The sequence below is a fragment of the Leptonychotes weddellii genome, chromosome 1 (genome assembly GCF_054177405.1).
Source record: "Leptonychotes weddellii isolate Sample4059 chromosome 1, ASM5417740v2, whole genome shotgun sequence".
NCBI lineage: Eukaryota > Metazoa > Chordata > Mammalia > Carnivora > Phocidae > Leptonychotes > Leptonychotes weddellii.
The window spans coordinates 81,564,419-81,591,012 of record NC_138369.1 but is presented as its reverse complement, the minus strand read 5'-3'; the positions used below and the strand labels follow the sequence as shown (position 1 = coordinate 81,591,012).

The 26,594-nt window shown below is 49.6% G+C and overlaps 1 protein-coding gene across 4 annotated transcripts in view; it reads right to left on the bottom strand.

Moving 5' to 3' along the window:
* Positions 1-20,199, bottom strand: part of ESYT3 (extended synaptotagmin 3) — a 50,093-nt gene extending 29,894 nt beyond the window's left edge. For 3 of the 4 annotated variants that reach the window (XM_081826946.1, XM_081826957.1, XM_081826953.1), the window contains exons 1-2: positions 19,631-20,198; positions 1,431-1,472 (exon numbers count right to left, since the gene is read on the bottom strand). In XM_081826946.1, the coding sequence (XP_081683072.1) occupies positions 1,431-1,472; positions 19,631-19,966 (378 nt within the window). In that variant the 5' untranslated portion in view covers positions 19,967-20,198. Of the gene's footprint in view, positions 1-1,430; positions 1,473-19,630 lie in introns of all 4 variants that reach the window. The other variant, XR_014147219.1, reaches the window with a different exon arrangement.
* Positions 20,200-26,594: the final 6,395 nt, after the last annotated feature.

Below are 26,594 nucleotides of genomic sequence, written 5' to 3'. Positions count from 1 at the left end.
GAGGGGGGGAAGGGGGAGGGCTCCAGGGAGGAGTGGGGAGGGTGCCAGGGAGGGGTAGGAAAGGAGCAGCAGTGGCAGACATGTTCTTTCTGGGCCAAAGGCTTCGCCCCCCTCCTCCTCCCGGACATGGGTCATAGTTTACCGATGCACCTTGGGCTCCCCAGACCCATCATCAGAGGAGGCTGAGGCAGTGAGGTTTCAGGGCCCTACTGCCCCCATCTCTCTCAAGGGCCCCCTCAGGGCTGGACCCAGCTTCCTGACGCGCTGCTTTGTGGTCTTGAGCACAAAGCTCTTCGGGACACACGTGGTGCCCCAGTGTGTGGTCTGTCTACACAGCTGTCTCCCCATCCATGCCCTGAGCTGAGGGCAGGAGGCTCATCGCACCGGTCACACATCCCCAGCACCTTGTGTGGGGCTCTGTGTGTCAATGCAAGAAAGAAGGATGGAACACACGAGGCCACCCGTGAACTAGCGGACACACAGGCAGGAAGAACACGGTCTGTCCCAGGGGCCCTGGGCCCTGCATTAATCCACAGAAATCCTTGGAAAGGAGCAGTCCACTTCCTCCAACTTCTGCCTGCAGGCTGGGAACAGTTTTTGATCCACATTGGCAATGACATTTCTGGTAACACGAGACTATCAGCCTTGGCTCAAAAACCATCAGGAAGTCCTCTTTATACCTAAACTTAAGTCATTCCTGCTACAGGCTGTTCTAACCAGAACAGAGGCAAGGAGTGTATTAGAAAAAGTCCCGAATCAGGATACTTGAAGGGGTGGGAAGATACTCAAGTCTCCACATCTAGGAGACAGGTTTGGGCTGATCAGGCAGGGGCCAGACTCTGTTCCTCATCTGTAAGAAAGGGCCAGACCAGGAGTCACAGAGCCCGGCCCTCCCTGAGGCCTCGGCAGCAGGGCCCGAGGGAGCTCCCCCCAGGATCTAACAGCAGTCATTCCGATGGTGACAGTGTTCCTGATGGCCCCGGCACTGTGGGGCTTTCATTACCTCATGAATCCTCACAACCTCACCAGGCAGGGACCATAATTATTCCCATTGCGCAGATGCGGGAACCGCTCTGAGAGGTGGCAGATGTGGGCTGCCAACCAGGTGAAGGGCCGAAGCGGTGGTGGGATACCGCCCTCCTCTCCCTAGGAAGCCCCGACCTTGGCCTCCTGCAGGGCCGCATTTTTCTCTATCCTTCCCTGTATTTTCTAGTATTTCTGCTACCGCCGTGCACTAATTTCACACTAAAAGAAGGTGTGTGTTTGTTTTTTAAAGAAAGTCATTGGTAACGAGAAGAACCCTGAGGGTAGGAAGGGGGAGCGGGCAAGGTTACTGCCAGCAGGCCTTTGTCCGTGGCCACCTCGCCCGCATCCAGTGTGGGGTCACTGAGCCCAAGAGGCCAGCCCCGCCAGGCCCACCTCAGCCTTACCTTGTTGGCCCACTCGACCCGCTCCACATCCGGGAAGTGGATCTAAGGAACAGAAGCCCCGAGGGCAAGTTAGACTCAGCACCTGGCTGCCCCTGGAGACCCAGCCGCACGCAGCCTGGGGTTCCCGCTCCCACCCCACGCGCGCCTCTGCTCTTCCTCCCCGCCCCCTCAGCGCCCGCTGGCCACCGGCCAGCAGACTCAGCCAGCCCTGCCCCGGGGCGCGCAGTCCGCAGGGGCAGGCGGCAAGTCGCCAGACTGCACCAACGTGCGCCCGGAGCGGGGCACGCGGGCGGTTCCGGGCAGACAGCTCCCCGACCCCGACTGCGCCCGGCCGCCCTCAGGCTGGAAGGGCGGGGCTGGAACCCCCTCGTTTGCTTATGCAAATAAGCCCCGCCTTCCCGGTGGAAACGCAGAACCCCCACCCGGCCCGCTCAGGGTACCACCCATACCACCCGCCTTTGCTCCTTGCCACGTCCATCCTCCTTATTCTTTTAATGACACAAGTAATCATGGCCTCTGGAGAAAAATTAGAAAATGTGGGTGAGCAAAAGGAAAGACATTTCATCAGAGAATGCTGAGTGGCAACCACCGTTAATAGGTGGATGCATCTCCTTCCAGCCTCTTACAGAAACAAGGATATGTAGTTTTCAGAAATTGAGGTGTTTGGTAGTCTGCTTTTTCCACTTAGCAACGAATAGGACTGTGTTGATTCCTAAGGTAATGATTGCCAATTTGAAAGGCTGAAAAGGGGATCATGCTGTTTTCATAGGCAACTGGGGAATGGGAGCACCCCTCCCCAGCAGGCCAGATCCTGGGGTCACATAGGGGAGCTTCCTTCAGGTCACAGCCCCCAGCCCTGGGTTGGTGTGTGCGTGGGGGGGTTATCCCCAGGAGAAGTGACAATCCTATTGGCTACCCTTTGCATGACCGGATTCTGAGGGTTCTTAACCCCTTCCTTGCCAGAGTCTCAGTCTCCGCCAGTGTCTGCTGAGCTTCTCATAGACCCCCAGCCCAGCCCCAGGGTTTTCAGGGACAAACAGGGAAGACTGTACTGGTGCCTGACACAAAACCTGATCAGTAAAATGGTAGCAATGGTCACCTCTGTCGCCAAGTCCTCAGAGCACAAGGCCAACTCAGGATCAGATTCATGGTGGGTGTAGGACTCCCAAGGTCAGGAGAGGAAACACGTCCATGCAGTTCACACATCTAGTGCACGCCAGGCCTTGGGCTTGCTCTGGGGGTGCCCTGAAGGCCCAAATGTAGACCCTGGCCTAGAACACTATGCCCAGGAGTATAGAGTAATTTAATTCTTTTAGGAGTTTTCCTTTTTTTTTTTTTTAAAGATTTATTGGGGGGGAGGGGCAAATGGAGGTGGGGGGAAGACAGAATCCCAGGCAGACTTCCCGCTGAGTGTGGAACCCAATGTGGGGCTCCATCTCATGACCCTGAGATCATGACCTGAGCTGAAATCAAGAGTCAGTGGCTTAACCGACTGAGACACCCAGGCGCCCATTAGGAGCAGTTTTTAACAGCCTTGAGAAGTCAGAGAAGCCCAGTGCTTCTGGGACTCCCGGAACATCAAGCCCTTCTCCCAGCCTCAGTTTCCCCAGTTCTGGACGGTGATCCATACTAACTTGAAGAAGCATCTAATATTCCCAGGTGCTAAAGGAAAATCACTGCCTGGCTCCCAAGGGGGTCTGGCCCAGTCCTTAGGAACAGAAGAGAATGATGGGAAAGGAATCTTGGGGGAAGTGGGCAGGAACTAGGGCCAGCCCATCCAGTTCAGCTGGGGAGAAGCAGCCTATTCACCATACATTCCCTGCTGCTGCCCTGGGTCAGGTCCCAGGCTGGTACCACACAAATGGAGGGTGAGACCCTTTCATTGCCCCCTATCACACCACCCAGCACTAAAGTAACAACTCCTCCATATGGGGCTGAAACCGATATCCCCATTCCTCTTTGATTGCTCCATTCATCACCATCTTTGACTTCACTTCTTCCAGGCAGCCTTTCCTGATCTCTCAAGGCAGAGATAGATGTCCCTATTAGGTGTCTGCTGGTTCTCCATCGCAACATTTAATACATCTCATTAGAGCTGCTGGGTCTTACTGCCTGCCTCCTTATTAGACTGGAAGCTCTAGTGGGCTGACTCAGACTTGTTCCCCATTAGTGCCTGTCCCTGGCATATGAATATCTTAATAAATATTTGTGGAATGAATGAATGCATAAATGAATGCAAGCTTCTTGCCTACCAACAGGTCCTAGGCTGGTAAAGGAAGCAGGCAATTAAGAGACCATTCCAGTACAGGATCAGTGCCAAGGTGTGGGGAGTGGGACCCTCACAAAGGAGAAAGGTGGGTGATAGCTGGCCTTTCCCTGGCACCTTTGCTCTTCTTCTGCCCAAGCCTGCTGGCTGGACCCCTTCCTCTCCTCCTTCCATCCCAACCACTGTGCTCCCATCCTGCCCTGGGGCACACCTGATGTGTATACCCTTCCACCTCCTACCCCCGCCACTCCAGGAGAGGACCCAGGGGAGGTTCTGCACCCCTGTGAGCTGAGTTCTGATCTCCTGAACCCTGGAAAAGTGATCCAGCCTGGCAGGTCCAACCCTGGCCACACTTGGGAGCCAATCAGACAAAGATTCCTGAGCTGCCTTTCACACCTACTGAATCAGAGTGTTTCCGGGTGGGGCCTTGCAATTTATTTTTAACAAGCTCCTGGCATGATTCTGGAGTTCCATCAGGGTTGGTTGTGAGGTATCAATGACCAGCCCACCCCTTGCAATAGAGTGGCCCACACTCACCCTGACCGTGTAGATAGCGGCGGAGTGTCCAGGGCCCGGACTATTTTCATGGTCTCTTGGCTAGCCACACTTGTGTTTGAGGCGCCTTGCTAAGAGCTTCCTCTAGAGAACAAGTCTGAATGCCCTGATGAGAGCAGCAATTCAGGCCAAGAAAATAAAGAACCATCAAGTCACCCTATTCTGCTTTAGGCACCCTGCCGGCTCTCCTCTGCCTAAATCTCAGCACCTGTCATGACTCCCCAGTGAGCCAAATCAAGAGCCAGGCCACCGTCTCTGTGACTGCCCCAGAGTAAGTCCTGGACCACGGAATGACATCAGAGAGACAGACACTTAGGGAACAACTACTCAGCCCCAATGCTCCCTCAGTTTGATGGAGACAAAGGAGTTGTCATTTTTTTTCCATTATAATTGGCCTTTAAAAAAAATCTTTCCCTTCTCCAAAATCTCAAAGTTATTCCATGTTTTTATCTGTTGACTTTATATTTTAGCTTTGCACTTAGGTCTTCAATCTGTCTGAAATTGTTTATAGTGGGTAAGATAGGCATATACTTTCATTTCTCTCCAGACTCCCACTAAGGCAATTTTCTAATATCATATACAAAAAAAAAAAAAAAAATTTCCATCCTTCCTCCTGACTTGTGAAGCGACTTTCCTCATATGTCAGCTTCTCATGTCTGGTGTGTTTCTGGACTTGGCATTGAACTCAGTGGTCTGACTGCCTGTTTCCTGCCAGTACCCCCACTGTTCTAATCACTGTGGCTTTGCAGCATGACCCAAGGTAGGTGATTCCTCTCTGTTTGCTTTTATTTTTCAAACCAATTTAGCTAATAGTGGTTATTTATACGTCCATATGAATTTTAGAGTCTTGGCCATCTTCCCCGCAAAGATCCTCCTGGGATTTTGATTGTTATACTTTTAGTTTATACATTTGTGGGAGAATGGATAGCTTTACAATATTAAGTTTTGCATCCATGAACAGAATATTTCCCTTTATTAATTCACATTTGGTTGCATTCACATTTAAAATCATAAACCTTTTCTATAAAAATCCCATACTTTTGGGGCGCCTGGGTGGCTCAGTTGGTTAAGCGACTGCCTTCGGCTCAGGTCATGATCCTGGAGTCCCTGGATCGAGTCCCGCATCGGGCTCCCTGCTCGGCGGGGAGTCTGCTTCTCCCTCTGACCCTCCCCCCTCTCATGTGCTTTCTCTCTCTCATTCTCTCTTTCTCAAATAAATAAATAAAATCTTTAAAAAAAAATCCCATACTTTTTTTGTTGTTGTTAGATTACTTTGTGGGTTTTACAGTTATTAAAAATGGTATTTCATTTTATGGGTAACTTTGTTGGAATTTGTTGTTGGTTCTAACTGTTCATTAATTCTCATAGGTTATTTATATATACTTCTAATCTCCAATAAGTTTTTTCTTATCCTTATCCTTCTTGTTTCTCTTAAGTTTGTCTTCATTGGCCCAGCCCTCTCGTACTACACCAGGCAGTGGTGATGACAGCGAGCAGGTCTATCTGGTTCCTGACATCAAATGGAAGTTTTTCCATGAGGCATGATTTGCACTGTAGATTTTTAGAGGACAGCCTCTATCTGATTGAGGAAGTTCTCTTCAATAGCTACATTTCCAAGAGCTTTCATTATAAATGGCTTATTGAACTATATTCAACACTTTTTTAAATCTACTGAGATAATCGTGTTATTTTTCCCTTTGGTCCATTAAAGTGGCCAACTTAACTGATTTCTTTATAAAACAAAACCATCTCTAGTTCTTGGGATAAGCCCCATTTGAAGCAGTACATTTAGTTAGCCTGATATCTCATTTAGGTTTTATATACTCACAATTCAAAGTGATACCTACAATTTTTGTTCTTGTACAATCCATATCTAGTTTTGGTATAAAGATTTTTACAATAAATTAGAACACTAGTGGGACAGCTTTTCCGTATCCTCCTATTCTCTGAAACAACCTGTAAATAATAGGAATTATCTGATCAGTGAAGTTTAGGGTCTCTTACCTATAAAAGCCATCGTAGCCTCAGGCCTTTTGGAGTGGGAAATTACCTTTTCTCTCTTCAGTGGTTAATAGTGTGTATTCAAGGTCTACTTATCTCTTATTGTGGTAATCTGGGCATTTGTATCTTTCTAGAAATGTATCGTTCATCTAGGTTTTCAAATGTATTGATATATATATTTGTTTATAATATTTTTACTTTTAATCTGCTTTATCTGTAGTTATTTCTGCCTTTTTCATCCCAGATTTTATTTTCATCTTTTTCTATTTATTAATAGATCAAGCTTGACAAAGGTTTTGCCCATTGTACTAATCTTTTCAGAGAACTAGCTTTACTTGTTAATTTTCTTTCCCCTTTACCTTTACATTAAAATTTTTGTTCATTTTCACCCTTATATGTATTATTTCTTTCCCTGTTTCTTTGATCTAAATCTGTTGTCCTTTTACATTCTTAGAGTTGAAGAATTTATTTTCAGTTTTTGGTTTATGAGAAATTCAAATTTATAAATTCCCCTGTGATTTTTGGCATTGTATTTTCATCACTATTCAGCTCCTGGACTTTTCATAATTACCATTATGACTACCTTTTAAACAATGATTTTTTAATAGTAATATTTTTAAATATTTAGACATGTGAGATTTCTAAGGCTATTTATTGTTTTCTGACTCCATTTCTTTATGGTCTGCATAGTCTGTAGGATGGCAATCCATTGGAATATACTGATAATTCCTTTGTGGCCTAGTGCACGATTAATTTCTGTGACTGTTCCATATATGATCAAGTTATTAATCATGTCCTTTTAAAAAAATATCATACCCTTTGGCTATTCTTTATCCTTGTTTCCTCTTGATTTATCATTTTCAGAGAAGAATGTATTAGAATTTCCTAGCCCAGCTGTTGATTTATCTACTTCTCCATGCAGTTCCATCGGGTTGTTGGTTTACATTTCAAGTTTATTTTATGCAGTACGTACATCTCCATGATTGTTATATTACCTTTTTTAATTACTGTTTCTTTTATGATATAACATCCTGGTCTTTAGGATATATCCAAGTTACATTCTATTTTGTCTAATATGAAAATTGCCATTCTCGCTTACTTTTGTTTCAAGGTTGCCCAGTTGTATCTTTTTCCACCCTATTTTCCACCTTTTTCAGTTCATGTTATCTCATGTCACTTAAAACTCACCTTAATCCTTTATCAGCCCCATTGTACAGATGAGGAAAGTAAGGTTCAGAAAGGTTGCTCACAGTCACCAGCTATGGAGTGCCAGAGCTGAGACAGAGACCCAGGTCTGTCTCACCACCAAGTCTGTACTTCTCCACCGCACCCCTCTCACTCCTCTTTTCTTTTTTTTTTTAATATTTTATTTATTTGAGAGAGAGAGAGCACAAGCAGGGTGAAGAGAGAGAAGCAGACTCCCCACTGGGCAGGGAGCCGGATGCGGGACTCGATCCTGGGACTCCGGGATCATGACCTGAGCCAAAGGCAGTCGCTTAACCAACTGAGCCACCCAGGTGCCCCCCTCTTACTCCTCTTAAGAAAACCTTACATACTACTAGGTTTTCCTCTTTTACAGAAAGTCTAGTTTAGCAGAGGATTGCCCTCAAGGGACCTGAGTCTTCACTGGTAGACCATGCTTTATAGTTTACAAAGGACATTCTGCAGATACTTTCATTTCATCCTCCTAATACTCCATAAAGTACACAGCAAAGCCACAGTCATCCTCATTTTACAGATGAGGAGAGGCTCAGAGACAAGTTGGTACTTTTACAAAGGGAGTTAACTTTTGTGCCACAAAGAGCAAGGGGAGGCGAGAGCCAGCAGATGAAAAACACCAGAATTCACATTTCACCTGCATATAATTTGAGCCCAGTCTTAAACCTTTTTCTCCCCACCTCCTGCACTTGAAGTGTCAGCCTGTGAAGTTCATATCTTAGTGTCTTAGTATTCCTCGTGCATTTAAAATTTCACCTCTGTCAGCCTCCGTTTTCTCATCCACAAGATGGGTACAATGCTGCCAATTTCAGAAAGTCCCTGAGATGAGTAAATGAGACAATGCATGTGAGGTGCTTGGTACCCTCCCTGGCTCAGGGTAAATACTCCAGAAGCGGTGACTGTTGTTGGCAGTTGTATAGACGCTGGAGGTGCACTCTGGCACCTCTGTCCTCAGGTACATGCCAAGAACAATGCCACCTGGGCTATGTGTCCAGCTCTGTCTGACCCAAAGTCCCAGAAATTCTCTACGGGATCTCCAGGTGCCTGCGGCTCCGCGCTTTGGGAAACCAGAGAGAAGGGAGAAGAGAAAACGAGGAGAGGGGAACACAGTGAAGGTGGCTGAGGCTGAAGAAGGACCGCAGCTGAGTGTTGTTTTCCCAGCCTCTGGTGATTGGCTGAGGGGTGCGCCCCGCCCCTGTGAGGCGCCTGCGTGAAACTGCCGAATGTGGGGCGGGGTGGGGGGTGCTCCACAGTGAGGCGTGGCAGAGGGACCCAATCAGAGCCTCTGTGCATGTCTTTCCTCAGTAGGTAGACGAGGGGAAGGCAGAAAAAGACTGGAGGGCCACTGAGACTGAGTCCTAAAGTCACTGAACTTTTGTCCCAATACCTCACAAGGCTGGGGGTCCCCGAGACCAGCCAGCAGGGAGACACCCACACCTCCTGGCAATGCAAAGGGCCATTCTCAGGCAGGGGGTCTCAACCTTTTGTCTACAAGACCACCACCTGGAGAGCTCCTTAAAACGTGGGTTCTTGGTAAGGGCCCTCAGAGATTTTGATTCAGGAACCTGAAGCCTTTGGGCAGGGGGCCGGAAACGAGCTCCCAGGTCGTTCTGATCATGGTGGTGGAGAGTGTGGGAGAGTGAGAGCTCAGGGCTCCCTAGGCGGGAGGACCGGCTCAGGCCCTGTTAGAAGGTGACTCCTCCGCCCTCTGGGGCTCCTGACTAGGGCTCCAAAGTCACTGTCTGTGTCTCCAGCTGTCACTCCTGAGAGAATACTGCTTTGTCATCCAATTCTTACCAGCAGCTTATGGACCTCGATCTTTTACAAAGGGAGTTAACTTTTGTGCCACAAAGAGCAAGGGGAGGCAAGAGCCAGCAGATGAAAAACACCGTATTATGAGTCTGCCTGGCTTTGGGCGCTGCCGCTGCCCCTAAAATGTGAGCCACTCCCACCCCCCAGCTGCTTTCTATAGCCAGGCAGCAGGAGTAGGAAGCGCTCCTGGGGGGGGGGGGGGGGGCGGGGAGAAGGGAGGCGGGAGAAGCAGGGTCTGGTCCTGAGCCGCCCTCTGCAGCCTCAGGTTTCTCCTGCCTGAGGAAGTGGGGCGGCAATGCCTCCGCTGGCTGGGTCTACAATCAGGAGATGATGAACGCGAATCTCCTCTCAACGGAGACACATTCAGAGCTCTAGCACGGTTCATCCCCCAGAACATGAACGGTACCCTGATGTATGACAGGGGTGAGCACTTCCCCCCAAAGCAGGCCTGGAAAATCTCAAAGTTGCCCGGGCCCATGGTCAAGTCACCAGGACCCCGGATGCCTGCCCTTCCGAACCCTGCAGTGGCCCTCAGGGAAGCTTAAAAAGATGGGGGCCCTGGCCAGCCCCTGAGGCCTCCCTAATGCTAACTCACCTCTTCTGCTGTTAGTGTGCTTGGGCCCAAGCCTCCCAGGCAGAGTGTGCTCCTAGTTTAATGACAGCAGTTTTTCGGCAGTGGAGGTAATGAGAGCTCAGAGAAGAGAGACAGCCTGTAAAGCAAACTCAAGTCTAAGTCAGAATTCCAGGCTCACAGAGGCCACCACAACGGCGCTGCACATGAGTGCTTCATCTCTAGGTGTCGTGTGCTTTATTTCTTAAACCCTTTAGGAAAAATGATCCCACAGCAGCGAGAGAATGGAGCCAGGGTGATGGCCCGCAGCCATCAGCGCCGGAGCCCAGGCAGGGCCCACAGATGGGCTGGGGGCCCGGGCAGCAGCTTTGGGCCACCAGACCCTCTCAGGAGGCAGAGGGATCGGACGACCGCACTTAAAGGACCTGCCTGCCACCAGGCCAACCTGGCTCACTCCCTGTCCCAGGGATGGTGGCTCCTCCCATGGGAGCAACCTTGAACACACACACAGACGCAGAGAGGTACAGAGAAGGTCTGTCTCTTTGTACCCCAAAGACCTGAGACTCGCGCCCTCAGAACTACACAGACACATGTCCACACAAGGACACGCCCTCTTTGCTGGGAAAAAAGCCTCATGGTTCTTCTCTGCACCAGTGTGCATATCCTTACACTCACACACCGGCAGACTCAAACTGATGCTGCCAACTCCCTCCCACGCTCAGAGAAGAGAGGAGCCCCCTCATTCCGGGTGTCCCCCAGGGAGGTCCTACACAGGGAGACCCCGTGGCTCCGGTCTTTCAAGATAGGCCCCTGCCCCGTGGTGCCTATTCGGTGCTTCCTCCTCTACTAGAAAACGGTCCCTCATTTCATACACTTTTCCCTGGTGAAGCACAGCCTTTGACCCATTTTCTCTCTGTTCTTGAGAGGTAAACATTTGACCATAAAAACTGCTTCTAAATCTGCCCACCATTCTGCTTAAAATTACCCGGCCAAAAGTTGCTTTAAAGGAAAACATTTTGCCAACTTGAAATTCGTCTAATGCTGTTCTAAAATCCATAGGCTCTTTTTTTTTTTTTTTAAGATTTTATTTATTTATTTGACAGAGAGAGACACAGCGAGAGAGGGAACACAAGCAGGGGGAGTGGGAGAGGGAGAAGCAGACTCCCTGCCGAGCAGGGAGCCCGATGCGGGGCTCGATCCCAGGACCCTGGGATCATGACCTGAGCCAAAGGCAGACGCTTAACGACTGAGCCACCCAGGTGCCCCAATCCATAGGCTCTTTAACAATACACCCAGCCTGCAGACTGGCCTAAGTCAACTGGACCCAGTAGGAGGAGGACACCATGCAGGTAAAACTGCAGAGGCAGTCACTGGGGACAAGAATACCAGTGCCAGGGGCCTGTCCCCCTTTGCTGAGGAACAAGGGCTTGGAGCACAGAGGGGCTGCCCTGAGCCGTGCACAGAGGCGTTTTTTTCATGGAGACCTGAGTGTAATGGTGAGTCACCAGAGAGTTCAGACAGTTAGGTTTGCTAATGCCCCAAGGTTAAAAAACCTATTTTTTGCTTATCAAACTAGTATAGGCATTCCTCAGAGATACTGCAGGTTTGGTTCTAGATCATTGTGATGAAGTGAATGTTACAATAAAATGAGTCAAATGAATTTTTCAGTTTCCCGTATAAAAGCTGTGTTTACACTACACTGTAGTCTATTAAGTGTGCAAGAGTATGTTTAAAAAATGTACATACCTTAATTAAAAAATACTTTATTGCTAAAAAATGCTAACCATCCCCTGAGCTTTCAGGGAGTCATACTCACTAATCACAGATCACCAAATATAATAATGATGAAAAAGTATGAAACACTGCAAGGATAACCAAAATGTGACACAGGGACATAAAGTGAGCAAATGCTATTGGGAAAATGCACCGATAGACTTGCTCAATGCAGGGTTGCCACAAACCTTCCATTTGTTTAAAAAAAAAAAAAAGGGCAGCAATTATCTGCAAAGTGTAATAGAATGACATATGCCTTAAAAGACCAAAAAACGGGGGCACCTGGGTGGCCTTCAGCTCAGGTCATGATCTCAGGGTCCTGGGATCAGGTCCCGCATCGGGCTCCCTGCTCGGAGGGAAGCCTGCTTCTCCCTCTCCCACTGCCCCTGCCTGTGTTCCTTCTCTTGCTGTCTCTCTCTCTGTCAAATAAATAAATAAAAATCTTTTAAAAAAAAAAAAGACCAAAAAATGTAATCCTCGATGCTGATGAGGCCACAGTGAAGTGGGAATGAGAATCTTTAAGGTGTTCCTAAGCTTTTTCTTTTTTAAGATTTTATTTATTTGGGAGAAAGAGAGAGCATGAGCATGAGCAGGGAGAGGGGCAGAGGGAGAAGCAGCAGGCTCCCCGCTGAGCAGGGAGCTCGATGCAGGGCTCAATTCCAGGACCCTGGAGCTGAAGGCAGATGCTTAACCGACTGAGCCATCCAGGCGCTCCCAGGTGTTCCGAAGCTTTGACATGAGTTAAACATGTAGGAATCCATGGTAAGGAACTTGAGAAACATGGACTAAGATTCCCGCAGCACTCACTATAGCGCCCGTGGGCCAGACTTTTCCTGAGAGCCTACTATGCACTGGGCACCGAGCCAGGAACTGAGGGCACAGACGTGAGCAGGAAACACACCCTCGCCCTAGAAGAACGTTCAGTTGGGAGGAAAAGTCAGGAAAATTGGCAGGTGCAAGTCCAGAAAGGAAGTGGGGTGACACAGGCTCCAGGTGCTGTGGGGACCCGAGGAGTAGGATCTGGGGGTGGGGGGGGCACTGGGCTTGGACTTGAAGGAAAGGTCGAGGGAGCCAGGCTGGCAGGTCAGAGGGAGAAAATCCAGACAGACCTAGGACACGCCGCCCGCCTCAGCTAGCCACATGAGGACGACATGCTGGGAAATAATAATCAATGCTAGAAATGGTTCAGCAGCACAAGGTACGTATGAAGGATATCATGATCCTTAGGCATGTGTTTTGGAGAATGTTGGCAATATAATGTTAAGAACAGGAAAAAAATAGGAAAAAGAAAAAAAGGGTACAAGTATTTTTAAAAACTGCTTTCATACACCTTCCACACAAAAGAAGTACACACAGAACACTGTTCTGGGTGGAGGGACTGTAAACACTTGTTCTAGTCCTTTTAGGCCATTTCCAAATATTCTACAATGGGAATACTTTCACTTTTATAACCGGAAAAACCAGATTTTTAACCAATTTATAACCAACGACTTAAAAAAGTAAACATAACAAGGGTAAAAGAATTGAGTGGGTGACTCCAAGGTTTTGAAACATCCCATGTCCCTAAGAAGCCCCCTGGCTCTTTACTCTGAGCGTCTGGAGGACTCCTGGCACGCTGCCATGGGGCTTCTTGGGCAGACACAGCCACCCCGCCTCCAGCCGTGACTCCCTGTGTGGCCTGAGGGGGTGAACTCTCATTCCCTTGGCTTGAAAGGCAGGGGAAAGAGAATGGGGCTTTCCCCTTTACTAGTCCCCACTGGGGCAGAATATTTTCCCTCTTCACTATTTGCAGGAGAGGAGGAGGAAGAGAGAAAGCACTTTCCTCAAGCGCGTGTGAATATGTTGGAGCTTTAAGCTCTAGGTTTCCCTCAATTAAAAACCCCTGGAAGTCTCCCAGGAGGAGTAATTCTGAATGGAGGGGTGGGAGGGTCAGGAAGGGGGCAGGGAAGCCTAGGTCCCAGTCCCCTGCTCCTCTGTGTAGCTGGGTTGTGGCCTTCAGGGGACAGCATACAGCCCCCAGCAGTCCCCACCCCCTCCCCCGGAGTGACTGGGGACATTCCCACTGAAGTGCCAGCTCAACCTGCTGTCAAGACCGGGCTAGGCCGCCAATGGAAGCTGGTGGCCAGCTCTCCACACTTCCTGCCCATGGGACAGGGGGCCACTACGGAAGAGGACAATGGTTGTCACCTGCCTTGGCCCTGAGCCTTATCCACCACGTGACTTCCCCATTACTAAGGCCCTCAGGTACTTGGCTTGGAGAAAAGGTTGCTGTGGACACTTTTTTTTTTTTTTTAAAGATTTTATTTATTTGACAGAGAGAGGCACAGCGAGAGAGGGAACACAAGCAGGGGGGTGGGAGAGGGAGAAGCAGGCTTCCCGCGGAGCAGGGAGCCCGACGCGGGGCTCGATCCCAGGACCCTGGGATCATGACCCAAGCTGAAGGCAGCCGCTTAACGACTGAGCCACCCAGGCGCCCCTGCTGTGGACACTTCTGTTGCAGAAAAATTCAGCCCCTTGTACCTAAAGCAAGAAGGTTAACTGCCTTGCTAAATCTGTTGTATTCTAAAGCTCTTACTTTTTCTGTTATACCACTGTATCATGTGAGTTTGGGTATCCTAAATTGCTGTCCCAAAATCTGCTCGCCCCAGAAGGAGATTATGAGCTCAAGTGACCAAACCTGCCCAGAGTCCCCCTGGAGACTCTACCCCCTCCCACAGCCAGCAACACCAAAGTGTCACTTCGTGGGCCCCTTCCAGCCTGGATTAGCTCCCCTCCCCCAGGCTTTCTCGGAGCCTTGCACGGCTACATCGTAGGACTGATCACACTGAATCAGGAAAGGCGGTTCTAGCAGGTCTGACTCCCCATCTAGACCAGGGATTCCTTGCGGGCGGGGACCATGTGTCACTCATATCATCGGCCAGCCTGCAGCACTGGGCCTGACACATTGCAAAGATGTTTGCTGACTGAGTATAGCAATGAACACACGGATGCCTAAGATCCCTGCGCTGGGCCTGGAGGGGCGGACGCCCACATTCTGTCCCTCTTCTTGCCCAATCCTGGCCCAAGACAGGATCAGTCCATGAAGCATCACTAAGATGCGGGGCAGAGACCCAAGGGGCATGCCTAAAACATGCTGTGCCTCTTCCTTCCCGAGGACAAGCCTGACTCCAAGCCATACGCATGACCTCACAGGGCTGCAGCGACCTCACAAGTAAGAAGTCCCCTCACTCCAAGCAGATGTTTAAGACCAGGTCCCACGGCACGGGCTCTGAGAATTGAGCTAATGGGAGTGGCCAGCCCAGCTCAGAGCTGTCATTGCAGTTACTTCCTCTAATTAACAAAAGTGTCAGTACCCGACAGATCAGGAGAGCCCGGGCCCCGACAGACTACTGCTCCACCCACAGAAGGAATGTCAAACTCAGCCCCAGGAAAGCAACGTACTCAACCCTGGTCCTCCGCCTGAATGCTGGCAGGGAGGCTTGGAGGGGACCATCCCAGGGACACCGCTGGGAGCCCAGGAGTGCTCCCTGCTTTGTGTGAACAGTTCACTTCTCCCTGGTGCTTGCCTAGCTGATTACCCCAAGGTGCACCCAGTTAGATGACAGGTAGGCAAGAAATGCTGCTGAACAGGGTCCTGTGGGCCCGCGGCACTACAGAAAAGCCAACTTGGGACCGACTCATGATGGCAGACCAAAAGCTAAAATGACTCCACAGAGCATCTCCTAAAGCCTCGCCATTTTCAGAGGGGAATCAGGGACCCAGGGAGCACAGGGGCCCTTCTCAAGGTCCACCCCCTCTGCCATGACTGAGCATCAGACTCCAAGTCCATACCTGCCACCACATCACATAAGCCCCCACCCCCATCCCAGCAGATACACAGGGTTAATTGTCCCCAACAAAGCTGCCAACTGATTGCTATCAGCTGGTGGGAGAGCAAGCCCGGCTAGAGCTGGGGCCACAGACAGACGTGTTTGCTGGCGAGACCCTTGGTGATGAATGTCATACTGGGGAAAGGTAGCGTTGGGAGGCCTGGGAGACTGAGAATCCAGCCCCTGAGCGCGCCCGCGCCTCCTCTCCGCAGACAGCTCTGCAGCCGCGGCTGCCACCGCCTGCAGAACCGACCCTGCCAGGCCTGTGGCGAGATGGGACGGCGGAGCTGGGGTTTCTCCAGCTCGGCGGTGGCAAGGACTCCACTTTCGGCACTGTGCTGTCCCCAGTCCCCAGCCCCGGCAGGGTGGGCTCATGGAAGAGGCTCTTCGTTCCTTGAAAAACAGACTAAAAACTGTGTGCAAGATCTATATAAAAGTCTATCACAAACCATTCACACACACACACACAACATTCGCACGTGAACAGCGAGTGGCAGTGGCCCCTTGCTCAGAGCACGAGCAGTGGAGGCAGTGTGGCCCGCTCTCTCCAAGTGGCCAGGCCAAGTTCACACGGCGGGAGAATCCACAGCTTCTATGCTCCTGACCCCTTTTAAAGCAGAGGCATCCTTTCCTCCAGCTAGCTCTTGCACGGAAGGGAACCAGAGGAGGGGCAGGGCTGTGTGAGGTTTGACCAGAAACAACCGCGTTTCACAGGTGGGGACGCTGAGGCCCAGCGAGGGAAAGGACTCTCTCAGATCACCTGGGGGCAGCAGGTTGGAGCAATGTGTTGAGAAGGAGCCTTGGCTTCATTGAGAACTAGCCATGGCCACCATGGCCTGGCAGGGGAGGTTCGTTCCAGCTCAGCCTGGCCTGGGCCTTCACCCCCTCACGGGGGCTTGGTGCAAAGTAAAACAAGATGCCCTTTCCAAGCAGCACGCGGACTGTGTTCCCCACATCCCCCTCACTGGGTGCTGCCGTGCAAGGGACGACTTGCGGGACTGTGCCTGAGTGTGGTAGCCAAGACCCTCAACTCTTCTTCAACCCCTGCCCCAACTATGGGTTTGCGATCTGTTATTTTGTAAAAATATTTCTTGAGGCCAAAGGAGGTCATAAGTCATCGACCCCACTTCCTTGCAAGGAAATACGTTCTCAAAACAGGGAAATAGGCATGCTGCAAGGCCCACGTATAGGGATAAAGACACCCACGCTCTAAAGTCGTGGGCAAGGGGCACACTGCCCCCGCCATACCCAGAGCCACGGCTCCGAATGTGTTCCTCGGAAGACAGGGACAAGACGGGAGAATATTCAAACAAGTAGCTTCCAGGTTTTCTGCATCATCCCCAGGCTTGGCAACTTCACAAGGCAGGGCGAAAAGCCCACACTTGCATCTGGTTACTCACTCTACACAGGCATTCCCACCACCAATCTCCCAGACCTGCTTCTCATTCTGGATGCCCAGCTCCCCAGATCAGAAAACAGTCTGGAAGATTCCTGGATCCCTCCCTCACACTAATCTAGAGGCCACCAAGTCCCCAGAGTCCCACTCTTGCACGTCTCTCGTCCCTCTCCTCCAACCCCGCTACCATCATCTTGGCTTAAATCAATTTCTCATCCGGTTTCTCTTCTCCAGCTTCGTTCCTCCCCCCACGCTGCTTTTTACAGGGTCTTTCCAAAGCCTTTCACAGGCTCCTTGTGGCCTTCAGAATTAGGCCCAACCTCCATCAAGCCCGCCTCAGTGTGGTCCCTGTCCACCAGCTCCTACTACACACTTCAGCCAAACCGAACCAAAGCACGTGGGCTCCCTTGTATACTGGCCATGCTGTGCTCGAAAGCCACCTCCAGCTTGGAATGCCCTTTGCAGCACCACTGCCTCAACCCAAAAGGCAATCCAGGCCCGGCCCACCAGCCAGGAGAGTCTGGAGAATGCAAGCTGAGGCCAGGCCCCTCCCAGAACTCTGGCAAGGAAGAGGGAGGCTATGGCCTGGGGACAATCTGCTATGGAAATCAAGTGGGATGTCCTTCACTCCACACTTTTGACCCTTGGCTGGACTCTGTCCAGACTCCTATCTCTGGCTTCTCTGAGACCTCCATGGTAATTACCTATATGCATCTACTTCCTGCCCCAGACTACCCTCTTGGTAGGAGAGACACCATCACCTTCCTCTGTGTGTCCCTATGCCCAGCTGGGTCAGGCCTGGGGTCTGTTTTATGAGGTGAGATAGCTTCTTGTGTTGTCTTACCCATCAGGCTGAGCTCCCTGTTGGCTAGTTTCACATTGCTTCTGGTGTTTATGTGCATGGGGGCAGGTGGTGGTGGTTGGGGCATGTCAAAGCTCCTACAGGATCTGATCCTTGCCTCAATTTCAGAAACACTGCCTTTTGCACACAACTAAGTGTCTAGAGGTGTTCCCCAATCCAAGAAAGGGCAGAAAGGGAGGCCTGTCCCTTGGTGAGGGCTTACAAGCTCATCCTCATGGACTGAAGCCACCACGGGGTCCCAACAGAGGTCTGACAGGCATCCAAAACTCCTTCAACAATGAGCAAGGAGTGTGGATAGGTCCAGGCCTGCTCTCTGGATCCAGATCTTTCAGGATCACAAGCCCCCAAAGAATAATCAGGATAACCAAGTTTGGGAGATAGGCCTCAAATACTGTTCCCATGGCTGCTACCCTAGGAAAGTGGTCACTGTGCTTTTTTATTGTGCACCCTTAGCAGAAGGTTTGGGCCCCCTCATCCTCAGTATGTGTAAACCAATTTACAAAACTGTACTGTCAATCCATATATTAAATATCAGTGTTACGAAGTGAACCATATTCCCCAAACTGGTATGTTGAAATCCTAACCCCCAGTACCCCAGAATGTGACTGTTTTTAGAAACAGGGCCTTTAAATAGGTGATTAAGTTAAAATAAGGTCATTAGGATGGGCCCTAACCCAATCTGACTGGTGACCTTATAAAAGGGGGAAATTTGGACACAGATTATCTACAGAGGGAAGACCATATGAAGACATGGTGGAGACAGCCATCTACAAACCAAAGAGAAGCCTCAGAAGAAGCAAACCGTGCTGACACCTTGATCTTGATGAACTTCTGTTGTCTGTCTCTGGTATTTTGTTATAGCAACCACAGCAAACTAATATAGTAAGGCCTAATTTCTCTCTTGTTTTAAAGATAAATATAAACAGGCCTTTCTAATATATTCCTCGCACATCTCGTTTTGCTGGCTACTGTCAGGGTGGGGCTGAATTTTAGAATAAAGGCCCCAGGCCAGAGGAAATGAGGGGTCTGGTGGCTTCTGGTCATCTCTCCCTGTGGGCCTGAGTGTATCTGGAAGAATCAGAGAAGCACCCAGAAGTGTAGTTTTGCCACAGACCAGACCAAAGCTTGGACCCAATGCCCCTGTTGCTGGTGTTTCCCAAATTCACCCAGGTGCCTCAGTCCCACCTGGGAGTTGTAAGGTGGGCTCAGAACTTGTTTTTGTTAAGTGGGCCAGGTGATTCTCAGGATCGGAAGCATTTGAGAAACCCTAGTCCAGGCCATTCCACACCAGGAGATGGGTCTGTAGTTGTGGAGTGTGAATGTGTGAATGTGTCTGGGCACGTCTGAGCATCCCTACCAGGCAGAGGGAGGGAGAGAAGCTGGTGACCCAGCCTCCCACCCCATCCCTTCAATCCCGGCCCCCTTTTGGCCCTCCTCTGTCTGTCCGGACCTCTGCTGAGGCAACTAGTCTGCAGTTTCTGTCATTGCTGCATTTGCGGATCAATTTTGCACCCAGCGTTCTTTCTTTGAATCAACAGGCGGGTGGAAGAAAGGCCTTCTGCTTCCCTCCTGAGTAACTTTGCAAAGTCCCAGACGCCCTTGTTTTTTTTTCCTGGGTGTGGCCCGCCCGTGACTTTTCTCCCAGGCTCTGGGCCCTTAAGTAAAACCTAAGTCACGCCCCCCCAACCTCGGACCGGCGGTGGGGAGGAGACTGAGGGACGCCGCGGAGAGGGGTCTGTGCTCCCGGCTTGGTGGGGCATCAGGTGTGCGGATCGCGGAGCTGCCGCCTCCAGCTCCCCGGCCGACCGCAGGTTCTTTCCAAACCTCTAACAGCATCCGCCCCACCTCCGACCTCCGCCCGGCTCGGCCCAGCTCACCCAGGCCGGCAGGTGCTGGTCCCGCAGCTCGCGGCTAATGAACTGGCGTTCGTTGTCTAGGAATTGGAAGGCGGCCGCCAGGCGCCCAAGCTTCCCGCGGCGGTTCCTGCGCCACCACATCCACAGCACAGCGCCGAGCAGCAGCCAGGTTATGCTGAGCCCCAGGTAGCCGGCCAGGTAGACGGGAGCCAGGTAGAACAGCACTCGCGCCACGAAGGTGTAGAGCTCGGGCAGCAGCTGGCTGGACAGGCGCGGATCGGGACTGGGTGCGCGCTGGCTTCTCGGGGCACCAGGGGCACCAGGGGCGCCGGGGGCGCAGGGCTCCTCCGCTTGCATCTCGTCGCCGCCGTGTTGCCCTTTCCCAGAGCTTCACCCGAGCCCAGGTCCACGCGCCCCGACACCCGGGCACATCGGTCCGCCAAGTGCGAGAACCCGGGCACCGCGCCGCCCCTGCCCTGCGGGACTCGCCCGTGCGGTCTTGGCGCTCAGCTGTAGGAACGCCTAGCACTGGGGCGTGGGGTCTGCAGACGCGGTGCGCCGCTGCCGCGCTCTTCTCGCGGCCAGGCTCGCCGCTGCCGACGTCTCCGCCCCCAGGGGCGGGCCTGGGGGCGGGGTCAGGCCGTGGGTGGGGCGGCTGCGGGGTTTCTGCCGAGGAACCAGCGGGCGTGGGTGCCCTTCGACCCCAACGTCGCGCGCAGGCGTCAGAGGAGGGCGCAGTTGCAACGCCCGGGTAGAGCCCTAGTTGGAGTAGGTGTCGCCCCGGGCGGTGTATGACTCACCGAGGCATGTGGACAAATGGCTTGTCATGGATAAACATCACATAAAACCTGTTTCCTACACCCAGTCTACAATAGGCAGTCTAGTATGGGCTGTGAGCTGGGCGTTCGAGGCCCTCCACGGACCGGCTCGCCGGGCCTCCCCACCCAAGGGTGGGCATGACTCTGGCCCCTAGAGCCGGGCATCTCTGCCCCCTCCTCTGGCATCTCATAAAGCTCAGACCTGGCCCCCAACCCAACCTAGCCAAGCCCAGGGTCCCTTTTGTCCCCCACAATGCCCTCTGCCCCGCATTCCCCACTCTGTCGGGTGTCAGTTTGGATCTTAATTCCCTGCATCGTCAGACTCCGAGTTCCCGGGTGGCCAGGCCGTCCTGCTAGTTTCTGGGGCGCCCAACACAGCAGGTGACAGGTGGACACAAGAGAGATGAAGGGCAAGCCCTAGGGTGCTTGGGGGTCAGTTGTGAAGCCTATAGTTTCTATCTAATCCTTTTCTGAATTATCCGAGCAGGGGAGTCTCAGTCTCCACATTCAGACATAAATCATCTTGTGGATGGGCATACATTTTAGGCGGCTTGCATGAGTGAGCACATCCATTATTGGAATGTGATTCTGGAGTTGACAAATGTGCTGGAATGATTCTGAGCTTTCAGTAATTTCACCGAAAGGCTGGACCCAATGGACAACAACCAGAAGATAACTATATTCTTTCTCTCTGTCCTTTCAGGTATTGCTCTCTCTCTGGCCTTATCCTTCTCTATTGGATAAAATTACTTGCTGCAATGAGTGTTTTCAATAACAGGCTTGTTCCTGGTGGCCAGAATAGTTGGGCGCTCCTCTATCATTCTCAACCTTCCAGGACTCAACCAAAATGGAAGCTGAAAACCTCCCAGCTTAAACACTGTTACACTCTTTCCCAGTGTAACCTGGGAAATCAATGTAGGAAATGCGGCTCACTTGAGGGTTTTTTGTTTTGTTTCGGTTTTGTTTTTGGAGAGCTCCTTTTTGGTTGTACACAATCCTATTAAAGGCTCTGAGAAGTCCTGCAGATAGAAAGCTGTTAAATTTTATTTAACTCAATGTTACCCAAATTATTTGACCACAGAATTCTTTTACTCAAAACACTTCTCTTACTGATTGACCCAAATCAACTTATGCTAAAGAACTGAGAATGTATGATAGGAATATCGTCAAGTGCCCTGGAACTTGAGGCAGGAATGCTGCTGGATGTCAGGATGGATGCACCAGGAAGCTGACTGTTGACTCAGCTCTGATTCCCTGTTGCTCTTCCAATTGACCTCCCTCCTCTGTGTCTGGCTGAAGTGGAGAACACAGCACCTTTCTCACAGCTTCCAGGTTCACAGAACTTTCCAGAGACTGCTTGACCCTTATCCTGTCCCAATTCCAAATGCTCTGGAGAGAGGACCCAATTGTATCCATCATCCCCTCCCCTCTTCACGCACACCAGGTCCACACCACATCCTCCTCATGGGTTAGTGTGCTTGCAGAGGGCGTGTGGAAGGTAAGGTGTTTGGAGGACAATTAGCAGATAATGGAAGGTTGCTGACTTGTGAGCTGGATGGACATCCACAAAGATGTCCAGTAAGAGGCTTGGATCATCCTGTCGACCACTGCTACCCCCAGCTGCATTGCCTTCTCTGCTCCTTGAACACACCAAGCTCATGGATGCCTCAAGGCTTTTGTACTTGCTGTTTCTTCTACCTGGAAAGTTCCCCTCTTGAATTTTCCCCAAAGTACATTAGGGTAGTGGGATTATGGTTGATTTTCTTGTCCAAACTTTATAATGCCATTAAATTGCTCTCATAAATTAAATATGTAAGAACACTGAGAATGTGGGACCTAAAATTTCACATCCCACCTGAGGTTGAATCTGTGCCTAGAACATTGGAGCCATTATTTCCCTTGACCTGGACACTTTAGTTACTATAGCTAGTAAAAGACATTTTATGTACTGTTTGATCATCACAAAACCTGGGCAGAATGATATCTTCCAAAGCCTTTGCCTGAACTCATTTGAGAGTTCATAATATTATAGCAGTTTTTCAGAGAACACTAAATCATTTGTTCAATATATTTATTAGCTACTCTTGTGGGTCAAATTGTGCCCCCCCCCAAAAATTTTGTTGAAGTCCTAATCCTTGGTATCTGTGAATGTTATTTTATTTGGAAATGGGGTCTTGGTAGATGTAATCAAGCTAAGACGAGATCATACTGGATTAGGGTGGAGTCTAAATCTAATGACTGGTTCTTGTAAAAACGGAGATTTTGAAACAGAGACACAGAGGAAGAAGGTCGTGTGACGACAGTAGTAAACTGGAGAGATGCAGCTACAAACCAGGGAGAAAGAATGAGACAAGGAAGGAGTCTTCCCCAGAACCTTCAAGAGAGAGCTTGATCCTGCCAACACCGTGATTTCAGATTGCTAGTCCCAGGACAGTGAAAAAAATAAATGTCTGCTGTTTTAAACCCTCCCGTTTGTGGTATATTGTTATGGCAGCCCTTGGAAACTAACACAGCCAACTACTAAGTGCCAGGCACTGTTCTAGGCCCAGGAGATTCACGGTGAACAGACTAGATAGGCTCCCTGCTCCTAGAGAGCTGATATTCTAGTGAAAGAAGATAGACAAACAGGAGAATAGCAGGTAAGGAAAAGCACTATGAAGACAATGCAGTGAGGGGGGGTGAGGGTGACTGGTGGAAGGTGGAGGGCGGTTTTCGCCAGGGTGATTTGGAAAGGGCTCTCTGAGAAGATGACATTTGTGTTGAGACCTAAATAACAAAGAAGGCTAAAGGTGTACCTATGATTTCATCTTTTTAAAAAACGTAACATCTCATAAAAGCACCTGTCCTTTGGGACAGAAAGACAAGTAGCCTCTGCTGTGTAGATGTCATCAGTTTTACTTTTGCATTTCTTGTGTGGGGCTAGAGTAATTTTCTTTGTGTCTGCCCACTCCATTGGGCTGGGAGTCCCTAATGTCCTCCGTGTCCAGCGCAGTTGGGCATACAGAAGGCCGAGAGGGCATTGGGTGAGAGCATGGTCTTTTCCTCCATCTGCCTGAGTTTAAATCTAGACTCGAGCACTTCCTGGCTCTGGGAAAGGTCCCTAACTTCTCTGCAGTTCAGTTTCCTCATCTGGAAAATGGAGATCATAGTAATACTTAAATCATACGGGGGCGTGAGGAGTAAATAAGACACATGGGTACAAAGCTGTATATTCAGATGGGGAGGTTGTCAAGAAGACTTTAGTTTGTTCTATATCGTTTGACTTTTTACAGCAAGGATGTACTCTCTGTATAAGTAAAATTTTTTTATTGTGGGAAAATGCATAGAACAGATTTATGATCTTAGCCATTTTAAGCGCACAGTTCAGTGGTATTGAATAATATTGTGCAACCATCACCCCATCCATCTCCAGAGCTCTTCGTCTCACAAAATTTAAACTCCTGTCCCCTCCTGCCTCCCTCTGGCAGCCACCATTCTCTCTCTGTGATTTTGACCTGCCTAGGTATCTCATTTAAGTCATAGAAAGCATGCAGAATTTGTCTTTCTGTGACTGACTTACTTCACTTAGCATAATGTCCTCAAGGTTCATTCATATTATAGCATAGTGCAAAATTCCCTTCCTTTTAAAGGCTGAATAATATTCCATTGCATGTATACAGCACAGTTTGCTATTCCATTCATCAGGCGCTTAGGTTGCTTCCACATGTAGCTACTGTGAATAATGCAGCCCTGAGCATGGGGATACAGATATCTCTTTGAGACTCTCTTTCCATTTGGGGGGGTATATACCCAGAAGTGGAATTGCTGGATCATATGGTAATTCTGTTTAATTTTTTGAGGAACCACCATCCTGTTTTCCATGGTTTTACCTTTCACATCCCACCAACATCCCCACCAAGTGCACAAGCCTTCCACTTTCTCCACCAACCTGTGCTATTTTCTGTTGTTGTTGTTTCTTTTTTATAGTAATCATCCTAATGGGCATGGAGGGATCTCATTGTGGTTCTGACTTGCATTTCTCTAATGATTAGTAATGTTGAGTGTCTTTTCATATGCTTGTTGGTCCTTTGTATATCATCACTGAAAAAACACAGAAACACTTCTGGGGATATAATGTACAACCATGGCAACCATAGTTTCAAATCCGGTATTCCATATTTGAAAGCAGCTGAGAGAGTAGATCTTAAAAGTTTTCATCACACACACACACACACACACACACACACACACACACACACAACTGTAATTATGTGAGATGATACATGTGTTAACCTTGTTTTGGTGATCATATCACAATATATACATATATCAAATCATCACATTGTACACCTTAAGCTTACCCAATGTTATATGTCAATTATGTCTTAATAAAGCTGTAAAAAATTTTAAAAACACAAAACAATGATTTGCTGTATGACCATATGCAAATGTCATTCCCTCTCTGGACCTTAGCAACCCGTTGTGTCCAATGTGAAAAGTTTAACCAGAGCATCTGTGAGGTCTCGGGCACCGGTTCTCTCAGTGGGTCTTGATAATTTACTGGGTTACCAAGCTTAGTACCCAGCAGTAGGTGCTTTATGTTTGTGAAGGAAACACAAGAATGAAGGAAACACACAAGAATGAAGGAAACACACAAGAATGAAGACCCGAATGTGTTTGAGCCAAGAACAGGATGGCCCTTAATCATATCCTCTGATAAAAAGCAACAGAGGGAGCTGCAAATCCATTGCTCCTTAGCCTGGAATCTTCTCAAGCCAGGCCTACAAACTGCACAACCAGTGAAATTTGACAATATTTCCAGAGCACTGTTTGGGGTGCTGGGGGTGGGAAAGTGTACCGGTTATACCCAAGAAGTCAATTATTTCATACTCTCATCATGAAGATGTAGTAGAGGGGTGAGTGTGTGTGTGTGTGTGTGCGTGCACATGTGTGTGTCTGGTGAAGGAAGTGTGGCAGCAGGAAGATATCGGGGGTGGGAGGGTGAAGATGTCCCTACAATGTCCTTCATGATTTGACCACGGCCTCTCGCTCCAAGACCACTTCCTGATGGCTCCAGCCTGTGTCTGCGCTTCTGGTGCCACCTCACTTCTCACACGCTCTCACGCCCTAAACCGGAAGAAGGTGGCCCTGTGGCTCTTAGCTGTTCTGGGTCAACGTGGCATTCCTGGGCACGTGCTGCCATCTCAGAGGGTCAGGCTCTAATTGCTCCCTCCCTTCTCCAACCTGGCATGGGGGACACAACCATGGAGATAACCACTTTGTTAAAAGCCTCAGCCATGTCTCCCTCACACTCTCACCGTGGGCAGGGTCTGTTACCTCCTACCCCACAGATGTGGTTCCAGAACTCCTCACACAGGTCCTAGAGGCTGAAGTCTGGGGATCCTGCCTCACCCCTTCCTATAGAACTCTTCCCACCCTTCCCCCTCTTCTCCTCTTCGTTGGCTCCAACTTCCACTCCTGCCATGCTTGACACCCACAAACTAGTACTTTGATTACCAAAAATAAATGAGACCAAAGGTGTCTTTTTTTTTTTTTACTGTGGTAAAACACACTAACATAAAATGTACTATTTTAAACCATTTTGAGTGTACAGTTCAGTAGAATTAAATACGTTCACATTGTTGTGCAACCACCACACCATCCATCTCCAGAACTTTTCCATCATCTCAAACTAGAACTCTGTACCCACAGAACAGTAACTCCCCATTCCCCCTCCCCCGGTCCCTGGCAACCACTATTTCACTTTCTGCCTCTGTGAATTTGGCTATTCTAGGTTCCTCATATAGTTGGAATATTTGTCCTTTTCTGACTGACTTATTTCACTTTGCATAATGTCCTCAAGTTTCATCCATGTTGTAGCACGTGTCAGAATTTCCTTTTTAAGGCTGAATAATATTCCATTGTGTGTGTATACCACATTTTGTTTTTCCATTTGTCCATTGATGGGCATTTGGATTGTTTCTACCTTTTGCTTATTGTGACCAATGCTGCTACGAACACAGGTGTACAAACATCTGTTTGAGTCCCTGCTTTTGATTCTTTGGGGATGTACCCAGAAGTGGAATCGCTGAACCATGTGGTAGGTAATTCCAGGTTTCATTTTTTGAGGAAATGTCATAATGTTTCTCATTTGTTTTTTAAACTTACTTTATTCAAGTTTGTAAAAT